Source organism: Borostomias antarcticus (genome assembly GCF_949987555.1).
Source record: "Borostomias antarcticus genome assembly, chromosome: 18".
NCBI classification, from domain to species: Eukaryota; Metazoa; Chordata; class Actinopteri; order Stomiiformes; family Stomiidae; genus Borostomias; species Borostomias antarcticus.
The window spans coordinates 24,048,739-24,075,176 of NC_140251.1; the positions used below are offsets into that span (position 1 = coordinate 24,048,739).

General features: G+C 45.1%; 1 protein-coding gene across 2 annotated transcripts in view; it reads left to right on the forward strand.

Annotated features, from left to right (window-relative positions):
• aass (aminoadipate-semialdehyde synthase) overlaps positions 1–26,438 on the forward strand; it is a 67,845-nt gene that overhangs the window by 22,405 nt on the left and 19,002 nt on the right. For both annotated transcript variants that reach the window (XM_084452730.1, XM_084452731.1), the window contains exons 10-16: positions 6,129–6,251; positions 8,167–8,278; positions 8,833–8,892; positions 9,197–9,264; positions 20,155–20,276; positions 20,539–20,668; positions 20,796–20,906. In XM_084452730.1, the coding sequence (XP_084308856.1) occupies positions 6,129–6,251; positions 8,167–8,278; positions 8,833–8,892; positions 9,197–9,264; positions 20,155–20,276; positions 20,539–20,668; positions 20,796–20,906 (726 nt within the window). The remainder of the gene's footprint in view (positions 1–6,128; positions 6,252–8,166; positions 8,279–8,832; positions 8,893–9,196; positions 9,265–20,154; positions 20,277–20,538; positions 20,669–20,795; positions 20,907–26,438) is intronic.

Genomic DNA, 26,438 nt, shown 5'->3' on the forward strand with positions numbered 1-26,438 from the left:
CTGGGGAAAAAGGCATTTCGCTATGCTGCTCCCTCTGCATGGAATTCCTTGCAAGCTGACTTAAAATTGCCTGAACTGATCCCATTTGACAGCTTTGTTGACTTTCTCAAGGATAAGGAACTTGAAGGCATTGGAGTTTGTCACTGCTTTTAAATCAGTTGTTATACTTCTAACTTGAGCTTATTTTATTTATTGTATGTATGCTATTTGTATTGTAACCTTTTGTATTGTAATTTGCTGCCTCTTGGCCAGGTCGCTTTTGAAAAAGAGATTCTTTATCTCAATAAGCTTACCTGGTGAATAAAGGTCTAATAAAAAAAATAAAAAATATATATATGAGGTCAAATGTCAAAGCTTATCTTGTTTACTTTTGTCGGTAGTCGCATTCCTTGTGATAAGTCCTGGTCTATTTCTCCCTGCCTCTCATCGCTAACCAGCAAATAAATTAATAAAATAATTGCATTTAACATTGAAAAAGCCTATGGTACTACTACTTGCCAGAACTCACAAATGCATCTCCTTACTAAAACAAGTGACTACGAGCATAATCTAGTGCTGAAGACAGTGCAAGAATACAAATATAAAATACAATAGGTGCTTAAGAGGGAGGATTGTTGTAGTACTACTTGAAGAGATGAGTTCACCCTAAGCGAAGCAAAGTCTGCCAACTGAGGGCCACCACCCGGGCTGGTGTTCAACTGCCACCAATACATCTGACGGAGAAAACCTGGCTGCTTGGGCAGCTAACAGCCTGGCCCTGTTATACGATACCAAGGGTACAGCTAGCTTTGTCTCAGGTTGCTGAAAAACTGGGACGAATCCTGACTTGGCATTCGCGAGCGTTGACATTGATAACCGGCTCCCTGATAGACTAATGGTAAATGGTAAATGGTAATGGACTGCACTTATATAACGCTTTTATCCAAAGCGCTTTACAATGGCCTCTCATTCACCCATTCACACACCAATGGCGGCAGCTGCCGTGCAAGGTGCTAACCTGCTCATTGGGAGCAATTTGGGGTTCAGTGTCTTGCCCAAGGACACTTCCACATGTGGACAGGAGGAGGCGGGATTCGAACCGCCGACCCTACAATCATTGGACTACCCGCTCTACCACTGAGCCACAGCCGCCCCTAATAGACGTGCTAGGAAAGTCAACCATCGCTGATAACCATGCCTAAACTCATGGACCTCGTCCTGAGCGAGCCGGTGAAATGATGGAACCTCCAAAAGTCCTACTGGAAACGCTACCACCTCCTTACCCATAGATCCACGATGTGCCTCCCACCACCCAACACCAACAACGTGGACGAGGTGTACCGGGAACTCTGCGGCATACTGGTGAAAGCAGCCAAAAAATCCATCCCAACCGGACGTCGCAATAGCTACAAACCGTGTTGGGATGCAGAGTGTGAGTCTCTACTGTGCCTTCCTCTGGGCCCCCCAGGAGCTGAGTCAGACAGACTTGCCTCAGCCCTGGCCTGCAGTCTAGACTCACCCGAAGGAGACAAGTGCTGGGAGGAGGCCATTAACTCTATTGACTTCTCACACTCCAGCTGCAAGGCATGGAGCATCCTTAACAACCTCACTGGTAGGTCTAGACACTGCCCGTCACTGCCCCCTCTCTGCAAGCAAAATCGCATCACAATCCGTGAAGTGGGACATACGAGGGCAAAGACCGCAAATCGTCACGTCTCGTGGCAAAAGAAGTGTCTGACCTCTGGAAGGCCACAACTCCTAGCGGCGGTAACATCTCAGAGTTCGATGCTGCCCTCCAGCATGTAAAGCCAGGGAAAGCTCCGGGGCCTGATTCTATCTGCCCGGAGCTTATATTCCATGCCACGCCTGCCTTGAAGTCCTGGTTAAGAGTATTCCTCTCTTCCTGCTTGCGCCAACTCAAGATCCCCAAAATCTGGAGAAGAGCCCTAGTTGTCGCGATCCCTAAGCCGAACAAGCCTGAAGGGGACCCCAAGAGTTACCGCCCCATCTCTCTGCTATGTATCCCCCTTCAAGATCCTCGAGCGTCTCATGAACCAATCATCGACCCGCTGCTCCCACAGGAGCAGGCCGGGTTCCGACACGGGAGATCGACCGTAGATCAAGTCACATTGATGACTCGACAACGAGGACAGCTTCTCGGTGTACCCCAGGGACGTGTCCTGGCCCCCCTTTATAACATCTACACGTACAACCTGCAGATCAGTCTCCAGGAAGTACCCCTACGCAGACGACCTTGCGCTGGTGAACTCAGCTGGAGACAGGCAGGCCGTGGAGGAGACCTTGAGCCAGGACATGCAGACACTAGCGACATACCTCCGGAAATGGAGATTGAAGCTCAGCGAGGCAAAGACTGTGTCGGCGGCCTTCCACCTTAACAACAAGGAAGCCAAACGTGAGCTCCGAGTGCTAGGGGTGTAACGGTACGAAAACATCACGGTTCGGTACGTACCTCGGTACGGACGTCTCGGTTCGGTTCGGTTCAGGAGCGGTGCGCCTGCACAACTCTGATTCCTTTTCTATTCTTTGAAAATGATCTTGAATCAATCTTTTTAATATAATTTTATTTACAAACAGCAATACCTTTCAGGCTGCATCACTGCCCCCCTCCCCCCAAAAAAACAAACAAATCCAACAGCAACATAACAAAACAAAAAAACAATCTTGACCAGTGGAATAGCCTACAATGCTGTGTCAAGTAACTTTGCTGTTTCTTTGTCTTTTAAGTGTTCCCCCCTCATTCATACCCCATTTACCCCACTTCACTCAACCTTCATATTTTTGGCCAGAAAAATGTCAACACTGTCAGCAGACAGGGAAGACCTGCTGGCAGTGATGATGTCCCCAGTAGTAGAAAATGAAATATAAACGAATAGCCTAAATAAAAATGTTTTTGAATCACACATGCTTGCGATGCGAGGAGGGCGCACACACGCCTGCGATGCGAGGAGACTTGTTTTCACAGTGACAGAAGCGATGGCAGAGAGAGTGAATGGTTCAAAGTGTGGCACTATTTCACAAGAGTCGATTAAGAAACAGCCCATTGTCACAACTGTGACAAATATTTTGCGTCAGTCTACTGAAAGGGATCTGCTCGAATGATCTGTCGGGTCGCTCGGCACATGACTGTACCGTTGGGTTCACTCGGCACATGTCTGTACCGTACCGAAAGCCCCGTACCGTAAGGTATGAATACATGTACCGTTACACCCCTACCGAGTGCACATCTATGAAGATAGTTGGTTAAAGATTAACATTCAAATGTTTAACCCTCTTGGCGCCAGTTTTTTTTTTTTTTAAACAATATTTTTACATCTAAATTTCAAAAGAGTATGGCTTCAGAGTGGTTAGAGATAGAGACTCACTGTAAATGAGACAAATGTTGAGAATGATCCAAAGTTTATGTTGGGTCTAAATTTATCCAACTAATTTGCATATTATGATGTCATAGGGTGGCGGCCAACTTGAATTATGCCATTTTTCAAGGAAATATGGGATATTTTGAATCAATTTGAACTTATTTCAACAAATTTCCCCACCTCTGTCCATTTGTTATGTTATCCAAATATCAAATGAACAAGAAAACAGTAAATGGTAAGCCAACAGTAGTAAACAAACTAATTACTAGGCCACATAGTAGCATCACTCACGTAAACAGAAGGCGTCTCTTAGCCGCAGAGGCCTGTGTACCTATCTATCCAGTGTACCTATCTATCCAAGTGACACTGTTTAGTTTTTCAGAGTGTGGTACCTCTCATTGCAAGGCACAGCACACAGAGCCACCCCACACTGGCCCTGCTGTCCCCTCTCAACATAGGCCTACTCATCATTGTTTACAAAATGCAGAAATTACGGGATGATTTCAAATCTGTTCCTAGATCACTTTGCCAAATCCAGGTGTAAAAGTTGGCCAAAACTGTGCCCAGTAGTCCTCAATCTCTGATTTCTCTACCAGCCCCATGGACAAATATCATCCAAAACTTGCTCACAATTGAACCTTATGGCAGCCATTTGGCGTTTTTCCAACGCAGTAATCTACTCAATTCTGCTGACTCGCTCTCTCAATAACTCTGCTCCGCTCAACCCACAACTGAATGAACAGTCATCGTGTGTATTTATAGTAAACGTGAGAGGACAAAAACATATCTGTAAATATACTGTGCTTACTCTAACTGTACAAAATCATTGTTGTGATTGGTCATAAATTGTGCGCGCGTGATTCATTTGCAGGCTGCTCTTCCTCCGAGCGGCCACGGTGTCTGAGCTGGAAATATGACGCTATCTAGTCAGACTGGCCGAGTGTCATGGAGAGAGACTTACCCTCAGCTCTGGGGAAATCTGTTGTAACGTGAACCACGGAATGCGCAGGGCTTTGTCATCTCAATCATTCCCAAATGACCAGGAAAAGTCGCTAGATTTGTCGAGATTATTTTGTTGTACGTGGGATGTCTTATTTGTACAAACACGACGCACAAACTCAACTTTAGATGGTAGGCTATCTTGCAATCGAACTCTCCATCCTGGTATTTTCGAGTAGTTGTAGATCCCCATCCACAGGGATAGACAAAGTAGGCTACTGCACCAGGCAAAACAACCTATCCCCATAGTTTACAACTTTGTGGTTGTACGTAAATACGGAAGTCGGCTACACAAATGGATAAACCGAAGCTTGCCAGACAGCGCAATTTGTCTACTTTTACAGGTAAAAAAACGCTTGTCTCTAGGTCAAACTATTTCAGAAATATGCCGTCCTAAAGAACATATGGTATTGAGGAGCGCTAGCGCGCCCCGTGTATAAAATAGGGAACTCGTAATGAGATTTTCTCAAATATATTGCATTGGAAGATGGTGTCATACTGAATCGAGAGCAGTTATACATGTCTGCCATCTAGTGGTGGCGGGAAAATCGAGGTTTCAGCGTGTAAATATCATAAAATCACTGTTTTACTCAGTAACGCAGCTTGTCGCAGAAATGCGACTTTGGCGCCAAGAGGGTTAAGATAGAAATGATAGCAGGGAAACCGGTCTGTAGTTTTTGACTTCAGAGGGGTCGAGAGATGGTTTCTTCAGGAGGGGGGAGACTCTGGCAGTCTTGAAAGCAAAGGGGGGAAAAGCATCCTGATACAAGAGATGTGTTGATGAGGTGGGTTAGGAAGGGAAGGAGTTACGGTGCAACAGACTGAAGGAGAGTCGAGGAAACAGGGTCTAGGGAGCATGTGGTGGGGCGGTTAGATGTTACAAGGTTGAGGACCTCGTTGGGGTAGAGGGGGAGAAAAGTGGGATAAGGTGGGATGTGAAGAGGAGAGGGGAGTGGAGAGGGAAGAGATGGTGGGGGTGGTGCGGTGAGGTTGGTGCACCGTGTTGACCGGGAATGGGAGAAATAGTCATACAGAAAGAATCTTACATATATTACACAGACCTGTCTGGCTAGCTCAATACTGTTGTAAACATGAACCATATGAGAGCCGGCCCAGAGCCTGTCCCTTTCACTGGATGATGTTGGATAGTATACAACAATTGTCACACATACTAAACAATTTTATGTTCTAAATAGTATGTAGAATGTTAGTATGCAGTATATACTATGTAGTATGGCAGAGCCAGCACATTAGCCTGCCTTAGCTGCATTTGAACATTATTTTGTCTGGACTAAATGAAAAGCTCATTTAGATAATACACTTTGTCGTTTTTGTAATAAAAACCTCTGTGAAGTGAGAGTTATGTGGAAGAAAATCCTGGAAAATCGTTCCTTGTGTGCTAGATATGCTACCGACAACTCGCTATAGTGCAGGACTCGTTAGCAATACTTGAAAAGTGGAAATCTGTGGTCAGTGACATCAGAGGCCAAATCAGCCTCTCCGTACAGCCCACTATCCGCATGGTCCAATCAGCATCTGGTTGATTAGTGGTGTCCACAAATAGCTTGTTCCCAGAAGTTCTTGCCATAGGGAGAGCTTGTTTGTCCCTGCCTGGGTACTCAGAATATTTATTGCCAACTACCATACATTCCCAAAATCTTCACACATATCCCAAATTCCCAAACATGGAATTTTCCATCGTGAAAATGTAGTCGGTCTCTCCCCATTCTCTCTCTTACTGTTGGTCTTGTCTTTGTTCTCTCCCTGTTCCAGGCTGCTGGCAATCTGTGATATCTCTGCTGATGCAGGGGGGTCTATTGAGTTCATGACAGAGTGCACCAGCATCGATAAGCCTTTCTGTATGTATGATGCCGACCAGCACATTGACCATGACAGGTACAAACACACACACGCTGCCTCTATAGACCACTCCCCCTAACACATGACAGGTACAAACACACACAAGCAGCCCGTAAAGATCTGGGAAATGCAGCTCAATCAAGCAACTGCAACTGATAGCCTTCCATCTTATTAAGATGAGCAATAACAACGACTATCAGAGGTTTTCTTGACCATCATCTTCCCAGGCTTCAATTGATTTAAAGGGTGTGCCATTTTGGACTATTTCTGCCCTATTTCTGATATGTCTAACATTCATCTGAAACATAGAGACCATAATTTCATTGATTGCTCAAATATTGAGCTAGATCGAGATTTTCGTCCGTCTCAAATGTCTTTACAATGGAAGTGGCCAGGGCATGTTAATACGCGTTGAAAAACTCAATAAAAACTAGCAGGAAGCTCAGTGTGTAATCTTACCGATCTCAGTATGCTGTACTGTGAAATGTATCACACGCCGTTGTATTAAGCATGAGCATTGAGCATATGAGCGTTGCTCCAGCCTCGTTTTCACCGCTCCCGCGGAGGGGTTCAGGGGTGGGGGGAAACCGAGGCTGGAGCAGTGCTCATATCCAAGCCTTGCCATGCACGTGAACTAGTGCTGTCGCGGTTACCGCAATATTGCATGACCGCGGTACTGTGAAAAAAATCGCGCTACACCCCAGACAACCGCATCAACCGCCGTAACTAACGTTTTTTTCATTTTGTTCTTATGTTTCATGAGGCTTTTCCCATTAGGGCTGTTAAATAAATATCAGGTATGGACTTGCTTTTTGCTTTTCCTCACTTAGCCTACCCTAAACAAACACACCATTCCGACATGCTGTGTCTTCAGGATTAGGCTACACAAAGCATTTATTTCCATTTGTAAATCAATTTCTGAAGCACACTGAAGAAGGCCAGATGGCCGAAAACGTTTTGTGCCAATAAAATACTTTTCGAAAATACATTTCTTTGTGTGCGGTCCCCGTCTATCTATATCCTGATTGCAATTCTCGGGACTACAGGCACGCACCAGTCTGAGCGCAACTGCATATTATACTATTCGAAGCAAGTATTTACAATTAGGCCTAACACTTGTTAGTAGGCTGTGTAGATAAGTGACAAAATAAATGGGACACACAGTTTTTTTGCCCAATAAATGCAATTTGAGGTATGTTGAGGTATTTATGATTCCGTGCATTCTGAACAGATTCATTCAGTTCAGTTCATAACGTCTTTCAGAAGTCTGATTGTTAATTCCTTTTGTCAATTATATATATTTTTTTTATCACCAGTGAATCAAAGGTTAGCCTACTATTTGAAATGTAAGGGTTTTCGCATGCCTACTGTAGCCTATGGCATCGGCAAGTAGGCCTACTACACTTTGTGAGTGGAAGGCTGTATGTAAGAAGATCTAGCATGTAGCGTAGTTCTGTCATCCAAACAACTCGGAATGAATGAGTTACTTATAAACAGCCAATTTAGAAAGAAAATGTCAGGTTTTTATCGGGCTTGGGCCCATAAATGTGGTAAATGGGACGGGCTTATGGGCTCGGATAGGGCCGGGCCTGCTTTTTTCGTTTGATAAAAATGTATTGAAACGGATAACAGGTAGGCTACAGTACACAGTACACACACTATAAAAATCTCATTTATAAAGCACAGGGGGGAAGAAAAAAAATAGCGCAATAATACTGCATACCGCGGTTGACAGCCACCCTTTTGTACCGCTAGGGACATTTCTTGACCGCGACAGCCCTAACGTGAACACAACGGATTGTGATACATTTCACAGGACAATATACTGAGACCGGTAAGATTACACACTGAGCTTCCTTCTAGTTTTTATTGAGTTTTTCAATGCATATGTATTATCTGAAATCAACTCTCCTTGTGGTTTAAGTCATGTCGGTGTGTTTTTGGCTCCTAGTGTGGAGGGCACGGGGATCCTCATGTGCTCTATTGACAACCTGCCTGCTCAGCTGCCTGTAGAAGCCACAGAGTATTTTGGAGACCGCCTCTTCCCTTACATTTGGGAGATGGTAAGACATGGTGCACGGGTAAGGTGCACACAGCTTACACATTCTTTCTCCCTGCTTCATCCATTATTGTACATGTTGAGAACTGCTTCTGGTTTAGTTTGCTTTGGGAGAGTAACACAGCCTTTTGAGCACACAGCAATTTTCTGAGGCTAGCTTTGCCACTCTGGCCTTGTACAGTACTACCATCTTTAGTATCGGAAACATCTTAATACAAACGTTTTTGCTACCCTCGGGTGTTGCACATACTGTAATGAACAATAGAGAAAACCAAAGAACATCATCCATTGGCACTGTATGGTGTTGCCATTGGTTTTCAAAACACAAAACAGTGGGTATGAGTCAATACTGTGGATGCAGGTGATGAATGCTTGAAGAGGGGATCCTGTCCTCCCTGGGGTGATGAGCAGCCCTAACTGCCACTGAAAAGCCCAAACATGTCCCCCGGATCTGGGGGGAATTCCCCTTTGGTCTAGTGGTGTGAAGGTCTGTGGCTTGATCGCCATCGCTAACCAGTTACAATGGATTTGTTTTTTAATTCTGCTTGTGGTCTTCAGCTCACATCGGATGCCACAAGGCCCCTAGAAGAGGAGGACTTCAGCCCCCAAGTCAGAGACGTAAGTGGTAGATCCATGTCTGTGTTGAGCGCAGATCATCAGGACTTTGATATGCAGTAAAGTAGGTGGGAGATTATGAAGCATATTACTGTCAGAATTTGATACTACTTCACGATCATGATATTACACTATTTTCTCTGTTATTTATGGACCACAGCTGTGAATCATTTTTGCAAAATGGCCTCACATTCAAGTCTGGTATGAAAAAGATCTGAGTGGGTTTTAGCAGTTTGGATGATGGTGGTAATGCATTAAGGTACACAACAATAATAACCACATTCTGTTAATCTGTCTTTAATTGAAGGCCGTCATTACTTCAAACGGGAAACTCACCCCAAAGTTTGAATACATTGAGAAACTTCGTGAAAAAAGGTAAGATTTCACATTGTGATTAGTTGAGAATGGCATTCTTGTTGTATTTTACAGTACTGCTCCAAATGTCATGTACTGTATGCTTTATTAATGTTGTGACAATTACAGTACATTGTTTTGTACTTGATATATTTGTGTTACATGTTGCAGGTTAAAAAGGCATGAAGCATATAGATAGTTTAGTTATAGGAAATGCCATGAAATTACTTTGACAAATATGCCTGTGGCATCATTGAGTCAATGCAACCAATCTAAGGCAGCATCTCTAAAGATCACGTGACAGGTAAACCTCATTTCCACATAGTGTAGTTGTGTATTTTCTCCTTGATTTCATTATTTGGTGACTATCTTGTGAACGCTGCAAGTAGTTTATTATGTAGTGACTAGCTTGTGAACGCTGGGTGATATTGGCTAGAATGCATTAGGGATTTAAAATAAAGGTCACAGAAAACAATTAAACTTTTTTTTTTACTCACTTGGCATTGGTATGATATACTGTGTATTGAAGTATATCTGATATACTGAATAATATTTGGAGAGCCGGTGCATTGTAACGGTTTTGACTTTTGACTTGGGTTTCCGGTGTGCCAGTCAGGGCTAGGCCTAACAATTTTAGTTAGTGTGGGTTTTTGTTAGTCAGTCATTTTTTGTGTCTTGGTCCAACCTTTACAAAGCGCTGCATGTATCAGAACATGAACCCTTTTTTTGTCATACCAATGTGAATGGAATTTATGTAATAGTATAGCACTTTACACAACAGAAGTTGTGTTGCAATTCAGGTCAGGTGTATTTCAAGTGTTGCAATTCAGATCAGGTGTATTTCAAAGCGTTTCAAAATTAAACAAAAGACACTCAAAAAACAACTCAAATATTCAACCAGCAGTAACTTCGGTTCATCCAGTTCACATAACCAAATAGCTCAGTCTATTCAAATGCACCAGTTCAATAGATAGTCCAATAGTTAGTCCAATAATTCACAATCGACTCAGTCCAACAGTTCATTCGAATCCAAAACAGTTCACTCTTCAAACCCGCTCCAAAGCAAAGAACGCAAGACTTAGTTTGTCCACCGTCTGTCAGTCAGGTAGGCTAGTCGAGTTGGGTTGGTCCGCGCTGCGCTATATTAGTGGAATATAATAAATTATATTCCACTAAAACAAGGCATGAAGATCCCAGTGGTTATTGTATCCAAAACGTAGCATCCAGCCAGAGATGGCTATTCACAGCGCTAGTAACTTTACCGGGACATAGAGCGGGATGCGAATATTCCTCTTCATTACATTACATTACATTACAGTCATTTAGCAAACGCTTTTATCCAAAGCGACTAACAATAATTGCATTTAACGTAGGAAGAGCCAATGTACTACTACTTGCCAGAACTCACAAGTGCATCTTCTTTCTAAAACAAGTGACTAAGAGCATAATCTAGTGCTGAAGGCAAAGTGCAAGAATAGCAATATAAAGTACAGTGCAATATAATATAATCCAATAAGTGCTTAGGCGGGAGGATTGTTGTAGTACTTCTTGAAGTGATGAGTTTTGAGCCTGCGACGAAAGATGGGCAGCGACAGAGCCGTGACCGTGTCGATCGACCGCAGGAGCCTCGGAGTGACGGGGCAACCAGTCGCCCTGAGGTAGCAGAGCGTAGTGGTCGGGAGGGGGTGTAGGGTTTGACCATGGCCTGGAGGTAGGAGGGGGCTGTTCCTTTCATTGCCCTGTAGGTTAGCGCCAGAGTTTTAAACTGGATGCGAGCCGCTACAGGGAGCCAGTGTAGGGAACGGAGGAGGGAAGTTGTGTGGGAGAATTTGGGGTGGTTGAACACCAGGCGAGCAGCAGCTTTCTGGACAAGTTCCAGAGGTTTAATGGCTGACGCCGGCGCCCCAGCGAGGAGGGAGTTGCAGTAGTCCAGGCGGGAGATGACCAGGGCCTGGATGAGTACCTGTGCCGTTTCATTAGTGAGGAAAGGGCGAATCCTCCTGATGTTGTAGAGCATGAATCTGCAGGAACGTGTGACGGATGTGACATGTGCGGAAAACGACAGTTGGTCATCCAGGGTCACACCCAGATTCCTCGCAGTCTGAGTCGGGGTCACCACTGTGTCTTCAATGGTGATGGCCAGGTCCTGGTGCGGGCAGCCCTTCCCCGGGAGGAACAGCAGCTCAGTCTTGTCCAGATTGAGCTTGAGGTGATGTGTCGTCATCCACTCCGAGATGTCAGCCAAGCACCCAGCTATGCGTGTCTCCACTTGTGTATCAGAAGGGGGAAATGACAGGACCAGTTGGGTGTCATCGGCATAGCAGTGATAGGAGAAGCCATGCAAGCGAATGACAGAGCCCAGAGATGTAGTGTAGAGGGAAAACAGGAGAGGACCCAGGACAGACCCTTGTGGAACCCCCGTAGTCAGACAACGCGGTTCCGACGTCAACCCTCTCCATGTCACCTGGTAGGAGCGGCCCGTCAGGTAGGATGCAAACAGGGAGTGTGCAGAGCCAGCGATGCCTTTCTCCTCGAGGGTGGAGAGGAGGATCTGGTGGTCTACGGTATCAAATACTGCTGACAGGTCTAGGAGTATCAGGACAGAGGAGAGAGAGTTCGCTCTCGCGGCATGGAGTGACTCCGTTACTGCAAGGAAGGCGGTCTCTGTCGAGTGGACAGCCTTGAACCCGGATTGGTGGGGATCTAGGAGGTCGTTCTGGTGGAGGTACGAAGACAGTTGGTTAAAGAAAGCATGTTCAAGTGTTTTGGATAGAAAGGATAGAAGGGAAACCGGTCTGTAGTTTTTGACATCAGAGGGGTCGAGAGATGGTTTCTTTAGGAGGGGGGTGACTCTGGCAGTCTTGAAAGCAGAGGGGGGAAAAGCATCCTGATACAAGAGATGTGTTGATGAGGTGGGTTAGGAAGGGAAGGAGTTTGGGTGCAACAGACTGAAGGAGAGTCGAGGGAACAGGGTCTAGGGAGCACGTGGTGGGGCGGTTAGATGTTACAAGGTTGAGGGCCTCGTTGGGGGAGAGGGGAGAAAAGTGGGATAAGGTGGGGCGTGGAGAGGAGGGGGGGAGCAGGGAGGGGAGAGAGGGTGGGGGGGTGAGTTTCGTGCATGGAGCGTTGACCGGGGGAGGGGGGAAAGAGGATCTGATATCGTTAACTTTCTTGTCAAAGAAGTTGGCGAAATCATCAGGGAGAAGGGAGGAGTTGGGAGTAGGAGGTGGGGCCTGAGTAGTGAAGAGAAGATTTCAAAGAGTCTTTTAGGATTGGAAGCAGAGGTTAGGATTTTAGAGCGGAAGAAAGCAGCTTTAGCAGCAGACAGAGAGGAGGAGAATGTGGAAAGAAGAGATCAGCTATTCTCATGCTCCGTCTATCAGCACGCACTGAGTCCGACAGCCATGGGGCAGGTGGGGTTGGGCGTGCAGGCCTGGAGGTGAGGGGACAGAGATTGTCCAGAGAAGAGGAAAGAGTAGAGAGGAGAAGATCAGTGGCAGTATCAGAGGGTAGGAGAGAGAAGGATTCAGGGGCGGGGAGGGCAGAGGTGATGGAAGTGGAAAGATCAGTAGGAGAGAGCGAGCGGAGATGGCTACGGGCGGTAACCATGTGGGTAGGAGGAGTTACGGGGAAGAGGGGATGGAAAGGGAGTAGGACATGAAATAGTGGTCAGAGAGATGGAGGGGAGTGACGGACAGGTTAGAGGTGGAACAGTGTCTAGTGAAGATGAGATCCAGCTGGTTGCCGGCTTTGTGAGTAGGAGGAGAAGAAGAGAGGTGAAGATCGAAGGAGGAGAGGAAAGAGAGAAGAGGTTCCAATTTCTCACTCTGGATGTTGAAGTCCCCGAGAAGGATGAGTGCGGACCCATCATCAGGGAAGTGCGAACTCACCTCACAGCTCTGGGAGTGTGGGAGAAAGAGTACCCATCTGACAGGGCTGCAGGTGTGGCAGTGTTCTCTGGTGTGATCCATGTCTCGGTGAGAGCAAGGAAGAACCATGACTTTGGTTTTACTGTCATTAAAACATAGAAAGTTTAAAGCTAACCATGCTTTGACATCTTCCAGGCATGCCAGGGTTGGTCAGGGTTGTTTTGTTTCAAGGGCAGGTAGATTTGACAATCATCTGCATAACAGTGGATGGAGACTCCATGTTTCCTGAAAATAGATCCTAGGGGGAGTAGATACAACATAAATAAAATTGGTCCAAGAATTGAGCCCTGGGGCACCCCGCAAGGGAGAAATGCAGTGGCGGATACGGCGTCGCCCAGGCTAACACAAAAGCTTCTCTCTGACAGGTATGACCTGAAAAACTCCAGAGCTGACCTTTGATGCCAACCCAGTGCTCCAGGCGGGAGAGCAGAATATTGAGATCCACTGTGTCGAAAGCAGCAGTAAGATCCAACAGTACAAGAAAAAGAGTCACCAGAGTCCGTAGCCAGAAATATATCATTAAAAATCCTTAGGAGTGCAGTCTCGGTACTGTGCAGCGCTTTATAACCAGACTGGAACACTTCCAAAATACCATGTGTGTTCAGAAACGACATCAGTGAAGGAGTACAATTTTCTCCAGAACTTTGGAAAGAAACGGGAGATTGGCCTGAAATTGGAAAGGACAGAGGCATCCAACTTGGAGGGGCGTGATTGGAAGGCATGGCCACCACGATCTGAACCCGAGTGGTGTTTTGTTGTTGGACTTCTTTGCTAGTAACGGAACCGAGGCTAAATGATTCCCAAATGGGCGAAAATTAACATTGAGCGAATACCGCCGTGGCAGAATCGAGTCCCCAGTGTCAATGGGGCCTACATTTGGGAATCACCACTTCGGAACCCTGACACCTCAGACTTAAATTTTGACGTTTGGGAATCCTGGGTGTGCCCTTGCTCCGAGTCCACCGGGGGGCGCCTCTGCACCCCGTTTCTGACTTTGGGCTTGGCGCTTGGGGGTGAAGTGGCCTGGTTGGAGGGTGCTGACAGATGGGATCCATTTGCCATTTGGGAATCCTTTAAAGTCCCAGTTAACCAAAATCAGAGATTTGCTTGAAAACACATTCTATGTGTTAGTGATGCATTGCTGATAACATGTAAAAATGGGATGAACCATGTGTAGTACTGAATTGTGAAGTTAGACCAGTTTTGTGTTTTTGACCAGTTTTGATTTCTGGATTTTCTGGGCGGTCTTAAAACGGTACCGGATGACGTAGAGCGGTGTTCTTAGCATATCCCCGCCCTAACACTATATAAAGCTAGAACGGATTTGAATCTTCGGTTCTCCTGCTCAATCTTGAGTCTAGAATTAGCTAGTTTTAACCAACAGTCTAGAATTAGCTAGTTTTTCTTAGTTAGCAATGCCTATGCATAAAACTAAACGAAAATGCATCCTTCCTGGATGCCAGCAGGAATGGGATGATAAGGTCTCCTTCTTTCACTCCCGAGTAAAGCTGAAATGAGAAGCAAATGGTTAGCATTTTTGAAGAGCCATGGTGTTACAGAGTCTGTCACCGCTAGCGCCGGCCTCTGCAGCAAACATTTCACTCCCGAAAGCTTCTGCAATTATAATATGAGGCTTTTGGGTTTCACGGACTCACGACTGGTCCTGGTGAATTCGGCGGAGCCAACCATCTCTCTCCCCGGCCTCCATTCTCCTCCTGTCGCATCAACCTTTGGTGCCGACACCGTTGCCTTGTGTGCTTATAGCTAATTAACGTTATAACGTTAGCTAGGTAACGTAAGCAATAGGAAAATACACTGCTACGTTAATCTACAAAATGTGTCTTGACATTTATGTGGTAATGTCAGCTATGATGAATTATATGTAATCTTAGGAGGAATTATAGCTAACATTAGCTATGTAGCTTGTTGCAGATGGGAGTGTGTATATAACCTTAGTCTAGCTAACATAGCTAGCAGCACCGACCAGGCGACCACCCACCAAATAATGTTACGGATTATATATTATGACTATAAGCGTTAACTATACAGAAACTGCCTGCCATATTTGTGGCACCTGATGTGCGTATGGGTTCACCGGTAATGGTTACAATATATTTCTCCAGCGGGAGACCGGGAGGCGGGAGCGAGGGGGATGGTTAGGTAGACCAGGTAGACCAGGTAGACCAGGTAGACCAGCTGCAGCTGGAGAAAGACGCACCCTCTCCCAGTGAAGCGGTGCTCGGCGGCTACTGGCTGAACATCCCAGTTGTGTTGGATATGTTGCGGGAAAGTTGAAGCCGAGTGCTCGTTATTCTCACACATAACATTGCCAACGAGAGTGGATGAGTCTGTCCCGATTATCAACTCCGGTAGTGTACGCTTCTTCGCGCTATCAGCGCTGTTCAAGCCAGTGACTAAAAGGTACATTTTAAACAACTTTTTCCATTGATCCCAAGGGACGACAGGATCGCCTGGGAGGGATAGGAATGGGTCCGGAGGTGGCAGGGAGAAAATAGGGACAGACTCATACATTCCTCGTTGCCTGTTTTTGTATTTTGCATCTAAGGGCAGTAACACTGGCACGTTGGTATAGAGTAATACAGTTTTACCTGTGTTGTTTGTCAGGAGGTAGGTTAGGAGGAAGCATCTGTGCGTTTGACTCATTAGACAAGTGTAATTTAAACTCCTCTCTGTTTTCACAAAGCTGTGCCTTCCTACCACAAAAGAGACGGCGTGCCAGTGTGACAATATGCAGACCAGAGAACGGTACTATTTGACAGGTTCTTCCCTCCACACCCCCTCCCTACGCAATTGGGTGTGGCTTCGGTGCCTTCAGCAGACACGCCCCCACGGTCTCAGACCAGAGAATGCTGCTGATTTTTAACCGATTTTGAAGCCTTATTTTATATACTTAGCGACATTTTTAATCACTCAGATTTGGCTGGGTGGTTAATGACATGTTTTCCTGTGGTGTGTGAAGCTCATAACAAAAATGTGAACTGGGTTAACCTGGACTTTAACCTTTTCCTTGTAATTTCTATGTACAAATGGGGATCGTTTCAATTCAATTCCAACTTCTGCCATTTGGGAATCATTATGCTAAAAGGCTTGCCAATACGATTATTGATCCAGTTGATCATCCAAATGGGAATCTCTGCCATTTGGGGCTCCGAAGGTGCTGCCAGATAGGAATCTTTTGCCATTAGGGAATCCTTAATTTCTATGTACAAACTGGGATCGTTTCAATTCAATTCCAACTTCTGCCATTTGGGAATCATTATGCCAAAAGGGTTGCTGATATGATTATTGATCCTATTGATCGTCCAAATGAGAATCTGACATTTGGGGCTCCGAAGGTGCTGCCAGATAGGAATATTTTGCCATTTGGGAATCATTAATTTCTATGTACAAACGGGGATCGATTCAATTCAATTCCAACTTCTGCCATTTGGGAATCATTATGCAAAAAGGGTTGCTGATATGATTATTGATCCTATTGATCGTCCAAATGGGAATCTCTGAAATTTGGGGCTCTTTGATGCCAAATGGTTCTGTTAAGTCCTGGCATGGGTCTCTGGGTTCGAATCCGTCCAAATAGGAATCTTTCTGCCATTTGGGGCCCTTTTCATGTTGATGCCCAAATGTCAAAAGAGTCCCAAATGGACGAGTCCCAATTGTCAAAAGAGTCCCAAATGACATGGGAAGATTCCCAAATGTCAAAAGAGTCCCAAATGGACGAGTCCCATGTGTCAAAAGAGTCCCTGATGGACGAGTCCCAAATGTCAAAAGAGTCCCAAACGGACAAGTCCCATGTGTTCATGACCTTGCAACCACTTGTATGTTAAAGTGGACATTACAAACAACATGTGATCCGGTTTTTGTGCACATTGGTCAATGGTAAGACCTTCAAAATGAGTTCCAAAGTTTGAATTTTCGTCCAGGATTCCTTCTTTCATGGATAAATTACCCTTAATATTAGAGCTAGACATTGGCAACCACTTCTAGTTTAAAGTGGACTTTGTGATTATGAGTGACCTGATTTTTGCACTTTGGTCAATGGTAAGACCCCAAAAATTCACAATGTAGGCCGCTTCCCATACATTCTGACAGTGTGACCCCTGACCACAAGGATGACCACAAGGCCCCCTACGGCTCTAGGAACCCCATATTTCACAAGCATAGCAGGGACAGTGTCTACTATCTTAATGTGAAAGAATAAACTGCCAAAGTCCTTCAGAAAAAAAGTTTGCCTTGTTGGAGAAACCGAGGTCTATATCATCATCATAGCCCCTGACACCATCTGTACATCTTGATCAGATTGAAGCAACTTTTTTTCTGAACATGCAATCGTGCTGATTTTTTTATATGTTGTTACCACACTCAAATGGAACATGTATTCATTCATTCATAAAATAAAAGATCGATTTTGGGATTCATGAATCGATTCTCGATTAATCGAGAATTCTATACACAATACCCCATAATGACAATATCTCTTCACTTCATTCTTACATGTTCTGGCAGGTTTACTGCCCAGTGGCCGAGCAGTAAAAGGGATAGGGGAGTGGTTGAATGTGACACATGGCAGTTATCTTTAGGGATGCACCGATTGTAAAATTCTGGTCCGATGCCGATGTTTAAAATAACAATCCGGCCGATGCCGTTGTTTATTTTATTTTAATTCCCCCCTTTTGTGCCCCGGAAACAAAGAAATTAATGTTTGGTTTCAAAACAACATTTTTCACAGTTGCATAATAGGTAGGCTCTTTATCTAGGTGTGAACTATTTCTGGCATCATATTTTAAGATTAGTCTATACATTTTTGTGCAAAGCAAAACAACGTATTCACAGTGTAGCTGGAATGAAAACGGCATGAAGGTATGATTTATCATACCATGAAAGCAAACTACATATGCGTTTGCGGCATTACGTCACAGATCTTCTCCAAATCTGCAGCTGGGTAGGCTACGTTTTGCAACAAAAAAAGCTGTAATTGTTGCGACATAACATTGGCCACTGCCATCGGTGAATGTCATTTTATTTGCCGATGGGCCGATGGCAGTCAAAAAGGCCAACATCGGCCGATGCCAATGTTCGGCTGATGCATCGGTGCATCCCTAGTTATCTTTAGGTAAAATCTAAGTGAATATGTCCATAAGTCAGTTAATGAATTTTCGTCCAGGGTTCCCGCCCCGATGAAGATGTTGTTTTTTATTTTAGAGAACAATGGCTCTTCGTTACAATGAAGTCAAGATGAAATAATCAAATTATCTCACATTTACAGCTGCAAAGCTCTGTGCAATTCCACTGTGCCTTCTTGCAACTACACCTTGCACCGCACCCGCTCCAGCTTTTGCAGCTGCACTTCACCAGTTAGCTGCAGGCTTTTGAAGCCATGGGGAGAGTGCTCCACACAGGAAGCCAGATCTGGTTCTCTCCATCCAAAGTCCATCCCCATCCTTCTGGACTGGGTGTCGGCTGCTGGGCCAGGTCAGACGTCGCCCAGAACCCAGACTGTTAGGCAACTCGCTTCACGTGCTGCACCAGTGACTCTTGCATTGGTGAAATGTGTTCCATTGTTTTGTTCTTCTGGCAGAACAACTCTCGCTGTGCTTCACCAACACATTCCAAATCACTTGTCTCATCATAAAGGATGACGCTCCAGAAGTTGGAAATGTTGGACATCTATGGTCAGAGGAGTGTATGGATTTGCTGCCATGTTGTTGAAGGCCTGGGTAACCTCAGGGTAGGACTTCCAAGCCACCCATGCTGACTTTTTCCCCTTCCCACAGTAAATGGTAAATGGACTGCACTTATATAGCACTTTTCCACCTTAGCGGCACTCAAAGTGCTTTACAATGGCCTCTCATTCACCCATTCACACCCAAATTCACACACCAATGGCGGCAGCTGACATGCAAGGTGCTAACCTGCTCATTGGGAGCAATTTGTAGTTAGGCGTCTTGCTCAAGGACACTTCGACGTAGACAGTCAGGGCTGGGATTCGAACCGCTGACCCTTCGATCATTGAACGACCCGCTCTACCAACTGAGCTACAGCCGCTACAGCAGCTGCTACAGCAGCTGCCCCCTGAGCTACAGAATGCTGAGGTTGTGTAACAGCCTGTGTAACAGTGGAATATGGGAAGCGCTGTAGACTTGTCTTTGTCCAGAGCATGGTATTATATGACAATACATATAGCTCTTGCCAGTGTCAAAAGCAACCCAGATGTCTGCAGCTGGATATTTGTTGAGCAGGGCATGGAACTTGCCGATGAGTATAATTAACACAGTCCGCACTGTGGAATCAGTGGGCAGAGATCAGTACAACCAACAGACAGTCAGATCAGGAACCGCGCACACCAAAAATAACTCACTGCCTCTCTTCAGATGCCCAACTCCCAAGATCAAGCAGGCAAGGCAGATTGCAATGTTGAAAGATGATGTGGCCCTCCTCCCGATTATATATAGCCACACAACACAGAGAGGGGGACATGAGCACCCGAGATATTGGCACCTATAGATTTTACATGGTCGGCATCTTTGAAATCTAAGATGGCCGCCATCTTGATGACGTGGCTCCTATCAAAAATTGAAAGCTATGGTGATAGAGAACCTGTGGAAAAAAATTGGTGCTTTTGTCCGGCGCGGCCCCATCCATCTCAAATCTGGTCCTAAGCTGCCTGACTAAAAATATCTGAGGATTACACAAAATCTACCAGAGCAATTTTCACAAAACTCGTGGAGGGGTGTAGCATGGGCCAACTTAGAACCCATTCCATGTCATCCAGGACTGTCCGATATACCGGACACCCAATGGAATGCATGGCCTGACGGTTGTGGATGACGAAACTGTGACATGGCTCATGGAAGTTTGCCTGGATATATAGCCCGGGTGACCGATTAATCGATTCAATTGATTTTTTTAACCCATCCCTACTGTAATACTGTGGTCATTATGGTGCCATGGATGGTCTCTACAGGGAGGAGGCCCAGATCCTGAAGAAGGCAGGGATGAAGAGAGTTCTGCTCCTGGGCTCAGGCTACGTGTCAGGCCCCGTCATCGAGTATCTCACCCGAGACCCAGGGACACAAGTGACTGTCGGTAAGGCAACTCCTCAAATCATGAGCAAGTACAGTGCCTCATTCAGTGCTAATCCCCTTGTGTACAGTGAATTACTTAATGTCTATAAATTAATTTTGTACTAATTTTTACAGTTTTATGAACCTTTATTTTACTGGTAGGATACTGAGGCAAGCCCTCTGCATTCACATGCAGGTGACATCATCTTACACTTCACATTCAGTGCTTCCTGCTGCTGTTTCTCTGTCACCTCACCGTTGTTGTCTGTGCCTCTTTGTTGTAGCATCTGTGTTGTTGAACCAGGCAGTTGAACTGGCAGGCAAATATCCCAACACCATCCCTGTCATGCTGGATGTCACCAGTCAAGAGGGACATCTGGAATCTCTCGTCAAAGAGCACGACTTGGTCATCAGGTACAAGCAAGACCCCCCCCGATTCCATCCACCTAGAACGCTAGCCCTCAAATAAGTGTGTGTGCAAGGCCTATTAAATACATGTTTTCATACTTTGTTTCATATCTGATGTCTCTTGTACCTGCAGCCTGCTACCCTATGGGTATCACCCAGTGATCGCCAAACACTGCATCAAGAGGAAGGTGAACATGGTGACTGCAAGCTACCTGAGCCCTGCCATGAGGGAGCTCCAACAGAGGTAACACTGCAACAGGGCTGCAGAAAGATCATTGGAAAATGTATTTTGTGAGCTTTAGCTAAATTCGGAGCAGTGACTCAAAATTTAGAGAATTTACTTGTTTCTATAGACTACCGTGCATGCGGAAAGTATTAATATCCCTTCCCTTTTTCCACATTTTGCTGCTTAAGCCTTATTCCAAAATGGATTCAATTATTTTTCCCCCTCAGAATTCTATACACAATACCCCATAATGACAATATCCCTTCACTTCATCCTTACATGTTCTGGCAGGTTTACTGCCCAGTGGCCGAGCGGTAAAAGGGATAGGGGAGTGGTTGAATGTGACACATGGCAGTTATCTTTAGGTAAAATCTAAGTGAATATGTCCATAAGTCAGTTAATTAATTTTCGTCCAGGGTTCCCGCCCCGAAGATGAAGTTTTTCTTGAGAGAACATTGGCTCTTCGTTACAATGAGGAGTCAAGTCAGCTTTAGATATCATCTTAGATATCAACTTTATTTATTTGCTGTTTAAGCAACTAATATCCTTATGTTTCTATGCATGTAAAACAAAATCTCATTCAATTTTGGTGCGGATCAGAATCACTTGGCGGATACACAAATGAAAAGAAAACATATGCCATAGTTGGACCAACTCCCTTCACTTTATCCCTACTTCTCCTGCAAAGTTTACCGTACTGCCCATGGCCGAGCGGTAATCCATCTCATTGCTCTAGTGATGTGTAGATTGACCCGGTTTGTGTCCCGGGTTCGGCTTTAGATATCAGATTTATTTATTCGCTGTTTAAGCAGCCAATATTATCTTATATTTCTATGCATGTAAAACAAAATCATGTCTGATTAATGAGAAACAAATCAGATAAACACTATGAGGAAAAGTAAAATTTTCTTAGCCTGGATCCTGTGGTATTACATATAAATCATAATAACAGGGTTCCTGCGGTGCCTTAAAAAGTCTTAAAAGTCTTGAATTTATGAATTTGGATATAATACCTTAAAAAGACTTGAAAAAGTCTTGAATTTTGATTTGATGGGTCTTAAAAAGTTGTGCTGTAGGTAACTTGTACTCCATATCGCATTTCTCGTAACGAGTTTCACCTGTCAACAGCGATGATTTGACCAAATAAATCAATCAGAATCAATAATCATGAACGCAACGCAGCCCCGGTGAAAAATTCTCAGAACACGTCATTGAGTTGGAACTCGTTGGAACACTTGCTAACAGACCACCTCAGAGTTCACCAAAAGCCCAGAACGGAGATGCCGAAACGAAAAGAAAGACGCCAGGCAAAAGGAAATTTGGATAGTTTATTCATGTTACATTGGGAATTGGTATGGGGAAGTGTACGTTTAATAAAACGTGGCTGGAGAAAAGTTTGTTCGCTACTTGGTTGAAGCCGGTGGAAGAGAACATTTATGAAACCTTAGCTGCTAGTGCGCCTACTAACCTTACAGCAGCTCCTACTACAGCAGCAGCTCCTCCTAGCTGGTTAGAGAAGCAGCAGGAGCCTAATAGATGCTGTAGAAACCAGGGCCCCATACTACGAAGCTCGTTCAACATATCCAGGATAACTTTTTGCTAGTTCGCTCGAGTAAACCGGACAACCGCAATCACAGATAAACGGTAGCCTACTACGACGGTGGCTATCAACTCGTTAAGTCTACCCAGCTGGTGCAATCTAGCTATGAGCGCGGTCACGGTAAAAGGGGAGGTATTTGCTCGAAATGACTAATCGCATAACTTAGTATGGGTATTCGGACACGGCCATGGACAAGGCAAATAATATGCATAACCAAGTTCTGTCCACCGCATTTTACACAAGAGGAGCAATAATATAGAAATATGAACTATAGGTGCAACACAGTCGCTACTGCCAAAGGCAGGAAGGAAATCTGGAAAAATACTGGCTACGTTTTATCATTATCCTCCACATGAACAGTAGGCTAGATCATTGGGCTATGCCTATTCTTATGGTGTGTAAAGCAATTGTATCAATATATCTTATTCTTTCAGCTGCAACCCCTAGACTGGCAGGGAACGCTTAAATAAAGCAAATGTAGGCTATAGTTTTTAATAGTTTCAGGTTGGAGTAGACAATTTCAAGTCTCTATACAAGAGGAACTAGAGATAGAACAGGCTATTACGATGTAAAAAGTGAAGCTCGAGGTGGAGAAGTAGACTATAAGCCTACAGGGAAAAAGTAGCCTATTTCAGTAGGCCTATAACGTCATTGATTGTCAGGCATTGGTGCTATCACAATTCAATTAAAATGTAGCCTTCTCTTTGTTCATAGGAATGGGAGGCTAGTCTAATAAATCAACATTAAAGATAATTTTAAAATAACTTAACTTAAAATAATTTTACTTGGTTCTCCGCATTACCCACAGCCTACACGAAACTGCAGGTAGGCTAATAAAACGCAAGTGAGTGCATAGCCTACAGTCTATGACTGTAAATGCACAAGGCAGAATATGGCTCAAGCAGCTGTCATTCTGCAATTTTTCATATATCGGGGAAATCCAAAGAGGTTTTTGTTGGTTTGTAAAAAGTGTTTGAAGTTCCATATAGAATCTTAACATTCATTATGCCTTTTTCCAAGTGAATTGATCTGTCAGCGGGCAGTGCTTCATACGTTTTGATCCATAATCTGGAACTTAACCTGCCCCAGAGCAGGTTAGCTCGGCAGCATAAGTTACCATGGCGATATAGCACAGTGAAAAGTGAACCACCTTCGTAGTACGGATAAACCAGGCTTGAACCTGAAGTTATCGCGCTAACCCCGTAGTCCTCTTTCGTAGTACAGGATTGCCAGTCTCCTCAGGCCTACGCTGCAATGAGGTGACACCCCCTCACCCTAAACACACACAGAGAGACACACACAAGAGTTCTGTGGACTGCTATAGTGTCTGTTTGAATAAATAAACATTCTAAAATTCTGGGATTTCATATTTCTTTGCCAGTAGGGCTGTGAAATAGGCCGTGAAATAGGTATTAAATGTTGATATAAGTGGTCTTTAAAAAGACTTGAATTTAACTTGAAGAAACCTGTAGGAACCCTGTAATATGCATGCTATGCTACCTGCACATAGGGGCTGAGGTTTTTCTCCTTGAGTGTCATGTTTCACTAAGTGTGTTCTTTTTAATTTTAGTGTTAAAGCAAACAAAATGTTTGGTCACATCAAAAATGTATGCTTTTTTCCTTTTTTTGTATTGTGGATAAACGTGTCTAAATATATATATATTCACTAATATAATGTTCAATAATCAGTAATGTGTAAACAAAATTCTGGCAACAATGGCAGGGTTTTTCCTGTCTCAGAATGGGTCTTTGGGGGGTGATGCACACACAATTTTGGGGGGGAACCTCAGTTTTTATGCCAAGTAGCCTACCAGCATATACAGGCCTATATTCTTTGCTGTCGTTCTGACTGAGCTGACGTTTCACAATCGCAGGAAATCTCCTGACATGACACAAAATGGATAAGATACTGCATGATCCTGGAGCTTGTCCAAAACTGCAGCTTCACCCTCACCACCGGTAGAGGACAGTGAAGCAGGTTGTGATGCCTTAAGAACAGCATCCCCCAGGGATCTGTCCTGGCCCCCCTCCTTTATAACATCTACGCAGACGACCTTACGCTGGTGTACTCAGCTGGGGACTGGCAGGCCATGGAGGAGACACTGAGCCAGACAGCAGACACTAGCGGCATACCTCCGGAAATGGAGATTGAAGCTCAGCGAGGCAAAGACGGTGTCAGCGGCCTAACACCTTAGCAACAAGGAAGCCAAACATGAGCTCCGAGTGCACATCGATGGAACACTCCTGCCATGCAGTGCCGAACCAACCTATCTCGGCATGACATTGGACAGGTTGCTCACGTTCCGCCGACATCTCGAGTCACTGCGCAAGAAGTTTACAGCTCATGTGGCGTTGATGAGGTGACTGGTCCGATCAGGCTGGGGCACCGGGGCAAAAACACTGCGTACGGCAGCCCTAGACTTGGTCTACTCGACCAGTGAATACTGCGCACCGGTTTGGTGCCGCAGCGTCACACCCACCTCATTGACCCGCCTATTAACAAAGCCTTGCGCATCATGATGGGATGCCTGCGTCCCACTCCTGTGGACAACCTTCCCATCCTCGCAGGCATCCAGCCCGCTGGCCTCCGCTGCACAGGAACCACAGCACGTCTCGCTTGCTGGGCCGTGGAGCCTAACCATCTGCTCCACGACAGGCTCACTGTAACAGCAGAGCCTCGCCGGCGTCTCAAGTCAGACACCCTTTTGTGCCTGCTGCACGGGATCTCCTGCAGCAATGCCGAGATCTTATCAGCGAGGCAGGATGGGCGGACCACACCTGGCTTGCGGAGTGTGAGGCAAACACCTCCAGACTCTGTGATTTTATCCCGGAGATGGACTTACCCAGACCGGCGTGGGTGAGGCTTAATCGCTTCAGCTCATCGATGCACAGCTGGGGCTTGGTGTCCTGTGCGGCATGCGAGTGTAGCGCCGAGGAACAAACTGCAGACCATGTCATCCAGGACGGTACAATATATCGGACACCCAATGGAATGCATGGCCTGACAGTTGTGGATGACGAAACTGTGACATGGCTCCTGGAGGTGTGCCTGGATATATAGCCCGGGTGACCCCTCACCCAGGCTTGGGGTGGTAAAAGGATAGCCCCTTGGCCCCGAGCCTTGGGGGGAGAGGACGTAACAACGTACCCACACTACGACGAAGAAGATATCTCGATAACTAGTGGTCCAAACCATGGACATTGCAAGAAAGAGGAATGGGCTGCACTTGAAAAAAGCTATAAAACACATTTGGAGGGTTCTGGTTCCGGCGAGAACATGCGAGTCCTACTGAGCTCCTTATCTAAACTGCAAACTTAATTGCTTTTAACCGATCCCACCGCCATATATGTAACGGCAAAGTATCTGTTTAGAATCACACTTGTTGGTGAAACATTTACAGTTAATCTTAACCCTAAGAGAAGAATAATGGGCAGGACCCAGAAGAAGCCAGGCACCGAAGACAAAGCTAATGCTAGTAGGGATGGGAATTGAGAACCGGTTCCCGTTGAGAACCGGTAGTTAAATGTTCAATTCCTTGGAATCGCATGCCTCTGTGACTATCCATTCTCTTATCTGATTTACGGCAATGTGCAATATTTTTTTGTTGGATTTATGAGCAACTTCTTTACGTTTTTATCTTTAGGATCTGGTACGGCAGTGATTAATATGACACATAATATCTTATGTCAGGTATAGTTAATAGACCAGAGACCGTCTTTGCCAGCTGGAATGTGAGAGGTGCCAATCACCCGATAAAGCGGAATAAGATTTTCCTATATCTCAAGAAACTGAAAACTGAAGTGGTGTATTTACAAGAGACACATTTGAGAAATTGTGACCTTAGTAGGCTTAAAAGGGGTGGATTTCAGCTAATCTTTCATTCAAATTTTAATGTGAAAAGCCAAGGTACTGCCATACTTATACATAGAAATGTCCATTTTATCAATTC